A 13,423-nucleotide genomic window follows, 5' to 3' on the forward strand; every position below is an offset into this window, starting at 1 on the left:
TAAATGTACACAATTACATTTTTCCCTTAGTAAATATTTCATCCATGGGAGGAGAGTCAAACTAAAGTAAGGAAATCCTACCTGACTTACCTGTAGCAATTCATTCGCATGAAGTTTTCCCCAACTAGGAATTCCTAGTGTAACAACTAGATGGATCTAACATACTTGGGTATACTACATGATAAAGACACTTTTGATAGAGATCATTGATAGGTATGTTGATATGATTGCCAAGTTGTTATGCGCGAATTTATATGATAGGGCAATTTTGATAATGCTCCAACATGCATAGTGAATGCTAGATAGTCATTTTATAGGGAACATTGATGGTGTGTCAACATGTCTAGAGAATGCAAGATAGGGCTACTTGAGATCATTGCTCATATGCATGGCATTAAGCTAGAAAGGTGTATGATAGGGAAAGAACTAAGATATAGATTGGTGGTTTGGCCCCCACTAAGAAAAGATGGTGGATTGGCCTCCACTAAGGCAAGTTGAAAACAAATTTTGAAATTTTAAAAGAAAATCCTATGGTATAGAAGTGTCATCAAGGAATAATAATCAGTTACAAAGATATCCATATAACTCAACTCCCTCTTGGGATGGGATATGTGGCTCTGAGGAGATCATAGATCATCCCAAGGAAGGAAGAGGGATAATGTGGCATGGAAATAAATGAGATGTTGTCATAGAATGCCTCTTTTTAATGGGCAATACATGTTTCCACAACATCTTGCACAAAGAAATGGGAAAATATGATAGGATTGGAATCAAAACCCAGAAGCATGAGCAATCATCACTCTTAGGAGATATATCATCACCACGATTGAAAATGGATCTAAAGAAAGACACATGAAAATAAAAAGAAAGTTTTTGGGTCAATATGAAGGGGTGCCTAAATGACCCTAACACTTTGCATAGTCCCCATATTCAAAATTTGAAGATACACTATATAAAAGAAGAATACAACATATAGAAGAAGGTTTACAACATTAAACCTCCCATTTTTTAGTACCAATAGAGTAGAAGGGTCCTCTGAGAGGGTACTACAATAAAACACACACATACTATGGAGCATGTATGAAGACGTGCCAATATACAGTGTAAGAGCATTTCTTACCCTCACACATTGCCCATTAACAATTCCTCATCTTCCCAATTTTGATGATATAGGGAGGTACATCAACACCATAATGGAATGAATATTAAGGAGGTCCCAAGTGCCTCACTAGTAACCAAGTCTAGAGACACGACACTTGACAAATCCTCATCTAGGAGTTTAGGTGTGACAAGTGAGCAAGATCATGTGAAGCTCATTGACAATGCAAGAATATCATTTAGGGAGTCAAAAATACAAAAATCAATACTTGCATGAGAATTATTTTCAATGATTGATGAAGAAGTCTCTTTGTTGGCTTCTACTAAAAGGGAGGAGACAAGCTCAAGAGAATCCAAATCTTGTTCCCCTGCTAGTACTAAATGGAAAGAGGGTCCACAAGTGCATACTTGTAGTGTCTGAACTCTAGGACTAGACACTGCTTGAGCTTGTACATACAAGGTGTAGGTGTGGTCTTCTAATCCACCATAGATGGATTCAAGAAATCTAGGATAGCTACCATAGAAATGGTGGGCAGGTGATGCAAAGACAAATAGAAAAGGCATGAAGGTGCTACCGCCTGGAGATACACCACTCACCCACGAAACCAATGCATCTTAAGAAGTAGGCCCTCATATTTGAGCTCCAAGCCCACAACCTTAAGCCTACTCCATTGACTAATTACTATTGTTAAACAAACTAAAACTCCTCCAAACAATTATTAATTACTTGTCTTTTAGTCTTAACAATCTACAAGAATACAAATTAATAGAAAGTGCATATCCCAATGCAAAGCCCACCATATCATTGAAGAAAAAAATAACTATGAAAATAAGGGTTTTTGCCAACCGTGGTTGAACTCGACTCATATTTTTCCCAAAGGTGTACATCAAAGATCACTAAATCCTTTCCTTCAATAATTGTTCACATTAAAAAAAATTATTTACATTAAAAAATAAACAATTATATAGTGAAAATTTAAAAATGATCTTTTTTTTTCAAATTTGATATTACTAATCTTTTTCTCTATATTTTTCCTTTTTCTTTTGTATTTTTATAATATAATATTTTTTACAAATAAAAAGACACCATTTTAACTATAGAACAAATTTATTCTCCTATTGGATCTATCCCCACTCCTCGTGTTGGATCTATCCCTGCTACTTTTGTTGGATTTGTCCGTCAGTGCTTTTGCTAGTGTTGTATACATGTTTGTTCCTTCTGCTAGGGACGTGTCTACATGTTTGTTGCTTCTGCTGCTAGTGTTGTATACATATTTGTTCCTTCTGCTAGGGACGTGTCTACATGTTTGTTCATTCTGCTAGGGATGTGTCTGATACTGGCCTTGTTTGTCATGTTGGAACAATTGTTTATCTACATTGTGCTAGCACTACTGGCTCTTCACTTAGTGTTGGTCTCTCTTTTGAGAGGTCCTCTTCGCTAGATTGGCAAGTTAAGGCTGCTAAGATTGACGAAGGTTGGTTTACTCTAAAAGGAAAATATATTAAGAGGTATCCTCCTTTTGATATCACCCTTTGATCACACTTATTTTCCATAATCCTAATACCAAATTGAGAGTAAGGATTGCATCATTAGACCACAGTGGATGCTCTTGATGACATATTTGCACACAAAAGGAAGCCGCATTAAGCATTGGAATCCACGGCAGTATAGTGCAGCAATGCGTGTTCCAAATATGCGAAAGACTGAACCTGGAAAAAGAATTGCCAAGCTAAAGCTGCTAAATACATACATGTCCACACGGCAATAACGCAATTTAAGGAGGGAACTGCAACATGGGAACCAGCTTGACTTCACATTTCTATATTATACTGACTGACTAGGAATCTGATAAAGATCCTAGACATGCATCTGCTAGACGTGTGAAATTTACATGCATCCTCAAAACTTGGAACACAACACAAAGGGAAGTTACCACTGGAATAATTAAAGCAGCACCACAACAAATTCTGTGCTGTTTATGTAATTATTTTCATCAATAAGCATGCTTGAATGAATGTCACTGACAATGTTATTCTCTCTGACATAACCTACAAATGGCGTGAATTTCTTTATGAAGTGAAATTCGTTGACAGCAAATGTTTTAACGAGGCTGGGAGAACAGGCCATGTTTTCCTAATGCATGACAAAATTCATTCACTTCACTGTCAACAAATATTTAATGCCAATGGCATCCCACAATACAACACAGATTTAAAGTCTAATATCTTCTCATAAAAAGTTATAGCAGTGAAATTCATAGTATATTGCTAATCATATGTTCTGTCATGCAATTCACGTGATTCAAACAAATAGAACACGATAAAGCTTTTCAAGTAGAAGTTAAGTAGCTCAAGTGGAAATCTAAGAGAATGGCACGTCAGGCTGCTCTGAAGAACAAAGAAAGATATAATGCCTGAATCATAAAAGCAAAATCCATGAAGAAAACAATTACAAAATGGTAAAAGATTCAATAATATAAGATTATCAGCATCTAGACTTTATGATATATCCATCAATCCAAGTTCATAACTTCGGATCTATGACTCTCTAGGAGCGTGGGATTTTTTTGCAGCTTCAGCTGCTGCTTTCTCCGCTTCAACTTCTGCTACAATTGCCTCAACTTCTGATTCCTCAAGTTGTCGCAACCCCTTGTCCTGTGTCATCACAGCAATCTCTATGTTGTTTCCTTTACTCTCCACCACCTGTAGAAAAGCACACATAAACATCAAAATTGTGAATAGAGGAATTAGAATGCAGCATTTGATTCCTGCAAAACAACATGCTTTCGAAGGAGGGTATTTTTTCTCTTCATAATAAATTGGAACCCAGAGCAGATTTCAATAAAATAGACTCGGTATATGTAAATAACAGTGTAGTGCAAAATAGAAACCAAAGATTCTAGAACACGAGTAGAAAACTTATTAAGACTTCAAAGCTTAGCATGATGGATAATATCTGCATATTTAAGAATCTGCATAAAAGTGACCTAGAAAAGAGCTCCCTACAAGATTTGTCAGTACATACTTAAGCATTGAACAGAATTCAGTTGTCAAAAACACAGACATGGCATATGGAAATAACAGTGCAGTACAAAGTAGGAACCACGTGTTTTCAAAGAATCACAAACATGGGTAGAAAACTTATTAGGACTTGAAAAGCTGAGTAGCATTGTTAGTACTAACATTGCAAAGGTCTCCATAAAAATGACACAGAAAAGCTATCCATAAAGAGTTTTGTTAGCATATGCTTTTAAAATATTGAGAATATCAGTAGCCAGATCAAGAAGACAAATAAAGAAAACATTGGCTACGTATTCTATTGCATTGCAAACAACCTAATGTAAGGCAATGTACATAGCAAAACAGAAAACTCATACCTTCAATGAATCTTTATATCACATATCAAAGTAATATGAACAACACACATATGCACCAGACCATGCTGTGGAATTAAAACTCAGAATAAGTCCACGCAAGAAGTCTAAGCAGTAGCATTTTGGAAGGAACTTATTTATAAAGCCCTTGAGTAGTGTATGCCATGCACATACACCAGACCACAAAATTCAAGAGCTCTGGGAAATGGGGTACAACCACTGAATATCACAACATTATGAAATAACCAGAGTTTCAGATTAGGGGAAAAATAACTATTATAGAGAAAAAATTAAGAAGCAGATATATGGCTTTTCTTAAGTAGGGAAATATGCATTCTTTTATTCAAAAAACATGATGGACAAAAACAGTGGCAGTAATGAAGGGAAAAATGAGTTTTGGACTCGGATAGTTCATTGTGTTTGGGAGTGGATGTGTGAAGACAGATAACCACATAAACGGAGTACCCTTCTAGGATTTTGTAAACTCATGCAAAATGCCCTTGCAAACCGCTCTGTTTGTTGTTACCTTGATTTTCAGCTTCTCTGTTTGTTGTTGACACATGATTTTGGAGTGTTGGAGTCAGTCATTTTCATGCTATCCCCTGCTCGCTGAAGGCAGCACATGATGAAGTATTAGCCTTATCAAGCCCTAGATTGGTCACCGTGGGAAATTTTCCACCATTTTTTGAGTCTCCTTCCTCAAGCTCTAAAACCCATTGCTCGTGTTTTCTGTAGACATGTCCAACACGCTTATCCCTATCTATGATGCTAGAAACCTTGTTCCCATTAACCCTGATCTGGAAAACACTGAATTGATTTGGTTCGACCTGGATGACTCACTGGTATGTTGCCCCTTAACCTTCCTAGGCGGTCACGACACATGCTATTTGTGTAGAAAGGATGGTCATAAGAGGAAAGATTATCCTCTTCTCAGCAAAAAGAATTCCTACCCTGCAAAAGGTGAAGAATCCCCCTACAAAACCAATTGAGGCCAGTAAAACTGCTGCCCCTCCTATACAATCCCTTCCCACTCCCCCCCCCCCCCCCCAAAATTCCTCGTCTTCCACCCCTTCTGTTGGAGAAGGCAGAAAAGATCCAGGACTTTGTTAGATTTGTTAAAAAAGAAATTTGTTGACAACACAACCCACCCCGCCCCCCCACCCCCACCAACACCTGGTGATTCTGAACTCAAAAAGCTTGACTACATTTAACATTATCAGATTTTCACAATTCATTTGTAATGTATAATTTTATTTCTGGATTCGATTGTGTAACTTATTTTAGCATCAATGTTTCAGATCCCACTCCATGATCCATAGAATCTAGACTTCAGTCTAGAGGTGACCAACCTCAAATGCAAACCAAGAACTCAGAATGCTTCACAACTTGCCCTGGAAAGAATTAAAACTAGAGCGGATATCATTAAACAGAACCCAGCACTTACTAGCAAAACTAATTATGTTGCTCTCCTTGCTCCCAGAAACACTAATCCTGTGTCCCTCACCCCTCCCCCTACTCCTTTTGAGGTTGTGCAGAAGGATCCTGGCAAGGTTGTTTCTGCCTCTGTCGAGCCCTCTGATGGGGAGAAGGTTGAGCCTAATGTTGATGTTATAGAGCCTGATGTTGATGTTGTTACAAGCTAGAGTTGTCATTACACCAAAAGATCGACCTATCAATGCCCGATACAACCACTAGACTTATAGAACACGGGAGGCGGTTAAGCCATGTCACAAATCCCGAAGGGGAACGTTTGCGGTTAGTCCAACAATCCCCCCCTCAGCATTACCCAAGGAGATTCGAACTTGTGACCAAGCTCTGACACCACTTGTTACAAGCTAGAGTTGCCGTTGCACCAAAAGATCGACCTGTCAATGCCCGATACAACCACTAGACTTATAGAACATAGGAGATGGTTAAGCCATGTCACGAATCCCGAAGGGGAACATTTGCAGTTAGTCCAACAGATGTTACAGGAACCTATTAATGTTGGCCTCTCTGTGGTGGTCATTCCTGCACCTCCACCCCTGCCTCCTCCCCCCAATAGGTGGCATTACAAAGCCAGCAAAGTGTTTTTAGGCACTAGCCCATCAACCTTCCTAGGTGTGGGAAGGAAAATGATGGAGCAGCATTTGGAGTCGTGTCAGAATATGAGGCTTTGAGAGTACAGATGTGGCTACTGGAGTTAGTTAGAAGGCTTTAGAAGAGGCCTTTGTTTTTAATGCAGAAAAGAAGGTCAAGACCGGGAGGGTTGGGAGACCACCTAAAGTTGTTGTTGAATACATGGATAATGAGAGTATGCTCCTAGGAGGAAAAGAAGCAGACCCCCCTCTCACGAGTTGTAACTCCAAACCATCTAAAATCCCCATTCAAGAGTTTTCAAACCCTCATGGACATAGAATGTTGAATCCTGATATGATGAACATGAAATGTGCCTCTTCGAATGTTAGGGAATTAGAATCACCCAATAGAAATTATGTAGTCAAGAGATTCCTAAGAATGGTCAAAGATAATGATATTTTAATTTTTGCAAGAAGCCAAGGCAATAGGCTTCACGGTAGATATCTCTCTCAAATGCATCTGGAAAGATGCGATTTCATTCTCTACTCTGCATCAGAGAGGTAAAGGGGGTATTTTTGTTCTCATTGACCTTTGGTGCACATCTCCTTGCAACAGAGCTCTGTAGGTTATCTTTATTTACAAAGGTTTTGAGTTTGGTGTATGTTTAGTTTATGCTATCAATGACCACAATGACAGGATTAGGCTTCGGAATTGGTTTTGTGATCTTAAGGATATTCTGTGGGTCTTGGCTCGTGATTTTAACATGATTGAGAGGGCTCAAGACGAGGCTGAGGGTTGCAGATTTGATTGGAAAGGGAATGATCAGTTCTTTTGGAACAGGACGGTCAACAAACTCAAACATTTTGGACCTTGGCTGGTTGTAAGGACAGCTTTGGTGGAATATGGTATACTTGGTCCAATCTCCAAAATGGAGGAAAGAGGATCTGTTGCAGACTTCATAGATTTCATATGAATAAGGATGTTTTCAGTTGTGTGGATGAGGGTGATGGTGGTTGTGTAAAGGTTATCCCTTACTCCCTCTCTGATCACCACCCCATCATTCCCAACATCTTCTCTCATGGCAAGCCAAATTTAGACTCTGGCCCAAAAGATGCCTTCTCTCTCAATACCTCCCTCCTTCATGATGAGGATGTCTGTGCAATTGTTAATATCATCAATTAGTACAATAAGGATGTTGTCAAGCAGAACAATTCAATCACCGGGTGGAATCAGAATGTCAAGTCTTGAAAGTTGATGTTCCAAACTGTAGCAAACAAACTTGCTAAGGATTCTAGTACAGAGGAATCAAACTGTTTAGTGATCTGCAAGAGGCAGAGCTTAACTTACAGAGGAACCCTTCTAACCTACAGGCTGTGGAGGTTTTATCCCAGTACAAAAATGCTCTCAAGAGGTTGCAGACCAAGAAAATCCAGGGGGCAGAATTAAAGGTAGAATCAACTATTTCAATCTTGACGATATACAATCTAACTTTTTCTTTAAGATCCTTAAGGGCAAGGAGTCCAGTGACAGAATTGATTGTAAGTCTGGGGATGAAATACTTGCAGCCTTTGCTACATTCTACAAAAACCTCTTTACTACTGAGGATATCAACCAATCTATGGAAGAGGCTGGCAGAAAGGTGAAAGGTATTATACCCAAGAGAGTCTCTAGTGTGTATGCTGCTGTTTTGAGTCGCAATGTTTCTATAGAAGAGATCAATCGGGCTATTTTAAGACTCGCCAATGACAATGCTACTGGACCAGATGGCCTACCTATAAAATTCTACAAAGAAAACATATCTTGCATTGGGAAGGAGCTAGCTCAGGATTATCAAGAGCCATTTGAGAATGGCTCGCGGGGGTCTGAAATTAATGCAGGCCTTATCAAACTTATCCCCAAGGATGGGGATAGGTCCTTAATAAAAAATGGAGACCTATCACATTGCTAAAAGTCTCCTCTAAGATATTGGCCAAGATTTTGGCAATCAAAATTTAAAATATCCTCCCAAAGATTATTAATCTGATCACATGCTGGGAGGCTATGGATTGGGCCAAAACCTCTGGTCAGCAAATTGGCATGTTATTTATTGATTATGAGAAGGCCTATGATAGGATGGAGTGGAAGATCATAGCCATGATACTTAAGGCCTAAGGAGTTCCCTCAAATTTATGTCATATGGTCATCACTCTCCTTCATGATGCTATGGCAGCTGTTGAAATTAATGGATATCATCCTGAACAGTTTGAAATCTCCAGGTCCATTAAGCAAGGTTGCCCATTAGTCCAGCACTGTATGTCATTGCTGCTGACTCGCCTCATTACCTATTAAGCGATGAGACCTCTCCCCTACAGTATATGGTGCCCTTACACCTAGTATTGAAGAACTCTTCAACGTTTGATTTGCAGATGACAATACTATATTGTTTGATCTAAAGCTAAGTTACCGGTTCGAGTTCGGTTCCAAGTTCAAATTTTGAGGACCGGTTCCCACGTTCGTCAAAATTCTGTAAAAGGGTTTATGTTAGTTAGTACAAAAACATGTAAAAATTGTGTGTGTGTCTCTTTGTGTGTGTGTGTCTGTGTGTGTGTCTATGTGTGTCTCTATGTGTGTGTGTCTCTTTGTGTGTGTGTGTGTGTGTCTATGTGTGTCTCTATGTGTGTGTGTCTATGTGTGTCTCTATGTGTGTGTGTGTGTGTGTGTCTCTATGTGTGTGTGTGTCTGTGTCTCTGTGTGTGTCTGTGTCTATGTGTGTGTTTGTGTGTCTGTGTGTGTGTGTGTGTGTGTGTGTGTCTCTATGTGTCTGTGTCTGTGTCTGTGTGTGCGTGTGTGTGTGTGTGAAGCAATAGTTAATATTAGAATATGTGTGTGTGTGTGTGTGAAGCATTAGTTAATATTAGAAAGTAGCATAGCAGCATAAACACATTTAAACAACAAAAACACCATAAATTTGTAATCATAGTGATAATACCAACATATAGTTCAAGTAACAAGTTCATCAAAATAAATTATACCATCAAGCTCATGTATCATTGTTTCGTGTTCCTTGTTCAACTAATGAAATAAAAATTTATCAGTATCCTAAGTTCTTCAATCTTCATCTCCTTCTCCAGGGGCATTAGTTGACTCAACAATAGAGCTAAGGCCAATGGGATCAGCAGCAGCAACAATGGTATTGGCATCAAGTTCTTCAAAATCATCTAGTGTAAGTTGCGCAATGGAAGCATCCAAGTCCGTAACCTTTGCACGTACATCCGACTTCTTTGTCCCCCTTCTCTATATTCTTTACTGTTGTGCAAAAGAAGGCACAAATTGTAATGCAAAAACACTAGGTTCTTTGTTTTTTTAATTGCAACCTACTGCACTTCACCAAGTGGATGAAAGAATAGGTGCTCCAACTTCTTTCTGATGCGAAAGAAATAGCAACCTATGAAGACAACACACAGTAAACAATTAAAAAAGAAATGATTCAATCTTATAAAAAAATTAAAATTACATTCTAGTAATGATTCTTTTGAAGATAAAGTAAGCTAAAAAGATTTAAATAAAACCTACTTGTGATATGACTATGATTGCAAGGGGCTGCAATGTTTGCAATGTTTGGAATCTTTGGCTATTGAGGTACCACTAACTATGAGCATCCTTCCTAAACCAATGACAAAGAGCATCATTACTTAGACCTCTACCATTCACAAACTCTATGACCTCATCCATGATTACATCTCTCATATCATCACCCGGAAATTGTCTTCTAAATGTTGCCTGGTACCCGCTAGACACTTTTATATCTCTATAGGGTGGCAACCTTCCTAGTAGATCACAATATTGAGAGCTATAGTATTTGGGTGTCAAGGCATAGGCAAGCAGATGTAGTGGAGTGGTCATTTTGTTCCATCTTTCAACAATAATTGCTTGAAATTGTTTGAAGGTCTCTTGCAGATCTTGCTTCTTGTCATTTATAATTTGCTTGATCTTCTCAAGCATTGAGTCTATGCCATCATAGATCTCTACAAGGCAAGGCCTATCCACGTCAATGTACCTAAGAATGCTCATAATGGGCTCGGTGAACGTTAGTTGATAATCCACACGTTCCCACGATGAGTCATCCAATACCCTTTTCTTTATTTTGTTTGCCTTATCAGTGTTCCTTTGCTTCCATACACCCCAATTGTGGCTTATTACCATACCTTGCAATGCCTCTTTCACTTGCACAAGTCGTCTCAAGACGATTATATTTGATGCAACATGGGTCTCGACAATCTGTGACATAAATTAGAGCAAAAGAAAAACTATTAAATACATATTTTAGAAAAGCATATACATTGCACAAGCAACATATAAAAATTAAATTACTAGTGTGAGTTCAAGTTCATTTACCTTCAATAGCTCCAATTTTGAGTAGGTTCTCAAAAGGGATTGAGTCATGTGATGGTTTGTGACAAACATTTGGATGTCTTCATCCTCTTCATACACTAATTTGATCCACTCAATTTGGTTCCCAATCTTTTGTATCATAAGATTGAGTGAATAGACCTCACAAGGTGTCCAAAAGATATGTTGATATCACTCATCAACCAACAAACCAGCAGCTCTACAATTCTTTGCATTGTCCATTATGACTAGGACAACGTTTCTAGCACCCACTTGTTTAATGGCCTTAATTAGGATGTTAGCAATAAATGGTCCATCTTTTACTAGCCCCGCACAATCCACAGCTTTCATAAACATTGACCCTTTAGAGGACACCGCAAGGTCATAGATCAAGGGACGGTTATTGGAATCCTTCCACCCATTTGAAATAATTGTCACCCATGTCTCAACCCATGAGTCCTTTTATGGGCTTCGATTCATCTTCAATGAGTTGGACCTCCTAATCCAAAAAGGTGGTGTGTACTTTCTCAAACCTGGGCCCACAATACCCTCTTGGAGCTTCACTAGCAGCCTCAACATGTTCTTCCAAAATGGAGAGCAAACATCATTAAAGGATGGACAGCCCATTTGCATACAGGCATCTTCCCACCTTAATATTAGCAATTTTTGTTTCTAGTGGTCCCTTTCTTTTGTGTGTAAGGGGTACAGTTCCAATCTCAATGTCTACTACGGTACTGAAAAAGGGCTGGTCTTGTACCATAAGAACTTGGGTGGGGGGTTGGTTTCCATTCCCTTTGCTCTTTTCTTGTTTTTATTGCTACTAAGTTCAGTTGCCCTACGCCCTTCTCACTCTTCTATTGCCCCATGCTCTTCAATATATTTTAACGTGGTTGTATTTGGTATAGGGGCACCTTTTCTACCAAGGCATTTCTTCACTCCTCTTCCAATGTATCCAAACAAATGACCTACCACACGATAATAAGAACTGTTTCTTTTTACATCATAATCCCGACATCACCATCAGAATGTACCACCTCCTGGGAGAGGTTTTACAATATCTACATACTTCCATAGAGGAGAGTCAAAGTGGGGTTATATTCCTTGTTGGGTATTCCCCACTAATGAAGAGGTAGATGCGATTGCAGTTCCTTTTCCTATGACAAGAAATTTTATATATAATCATTTTATAATTTCTATGCAAGAAATGAAAAAATTCTGAAAACAAAAAGGAAAGATCTTACAAAGAATGAAAGAGAAATGGAAAAATCAAAAAAGTAGAACAAAAACAGAAGTAAATGGAACAAGAACTTGCCTTTTCCAACCATTGTAAACTTGCAAATGTGTAGGAATGAGGCACTAACACTTGAAGAACACCCACAAATCAATCTTTGAATTTCTTGCACAACCAAACTCTTGCTCAACCAATTACGTGTTCTTGCTTAAGACAAAATAACCTATTTGAAAACAAAAAATGACAATGACAGGCCACCAAAAGCATTTCATAAGAACCTTTTAGGCTTGTGGATGCCAAAAACTTATTAAATTTTGCACAAAAAAATTTATTTGTCATCAACCGGCCCAACAATCACATGGTTTGAACTTGGTCCACCTGTTTCTGTCGTGGTCTACACGCATTCGAATTAGGTTCCACGAAGTTTGAAGCAACAAAAAAAGACGAACCGAGCCCAGACCACCTAGCGAACCGGCCCCAAACCACGGTCCAATTCGAACTTGGACTAGTTTGAGGGGTCTAGGGGCGAACCCTGGTAACTAAAGTCAAAGAAGACATCAACGACAAATTCTCAACATCTACAAATAGAGCAAATGTTAGGCTCCCCTCCTAATTTCTTGAAAGGCAACTTGTGTACAAAGAGACATCATAAGAAGCAAGAATGTTTTGGTTCAATTTGGCATTATCAAAGGTGACGCAGGTGTTTAAGTTTCCTGGTCAAAGTTCAAATTCCATCCATTGTTCAAGTGATCCAAAATACCTAGGCTATGGGTGAGTAAAGTGTACACATACATGGATTTAACAAGGTGCAAGGGGGAGGAGTCAGGCCATTTGAGTAGGGAGGAATAATTATCAACAGAGCAGCAACTTCTACGAAGTTTAAGATAGCATCAAGCATCATTCAGAATAGTATATGTCCTCCAATGAGTATGAGGAAGTTTAAGTTACAATGATTCTCCCCTTGACCCCCCGAACCAGCCCAGATTAGAACTGGTCTATGGTTAGGGGCCAATTCGTTGGGTTATTCAAGCAAGGGTTTTTTTTTTTTTTTCTACTGGTTCAAACATGGTGGAACCCAGTACGAACCGAGGCGGACCAAGTTTGAACCATGTGATTATTGGGCCCTACAAATGACAAATAATAGTTTTTGTGCAAAATTTAATAAGTTTTTGGCATCCACAACCCTAAAACGTCGTTATTAAATGCTTTTGGTGCCTCTCATCGTCATTTTGCCTCAAGCAAGAGCACATAGGTGGTTGAGCAAGAGTTTGGTTGTACAAGGAGTTTGAAGATC

At 38.8% G+C, this 13,423-nt stretch overlaps 1 protein-coding gene across 1 annotated transcript in view; it reads right to left on the reverse strand.

Annotated features, from left to right (window-relative positions):
* Positions 1 to 3,309: 3,309 nt before the first annotated feature.
* The window catches only part of LOC149533761 (proteasome subunit alpha type-7), an 80,638-nt gene continuing 70,524 nt past the window's right edge, over positions 3,310 to 13,423 (reverse strand). The window contains exon 3 of the mRNA XM_089803504.1: positions 3,310 to 3,801. Coding sequence (XP_089659630.1) covers positions 3,637 to 3,801 — 165 coding nt within the window. The 3' untranslated portion in view covers positions 3,310 to 3,636. The remainder of the gene's footprint in view (positions 3,802 to 13,423) is intronic.

The sequence above is a fragment of the Cupressus sempervirens genome, chromosome 10, assembly GCF_028749045.1.
Source record: "Cupressus sempervirens isolate cs-2001-9-10 chromosome 10, ASM2874904v1, whole genome shotgun sequence".
Taxonomy (NCBI): Eukaryota; Viridiplantae; Streptophyta; class Pinopsida; order Cupressales; family Cupressaceae; genus Cupressus; species Cupressus sempervirens.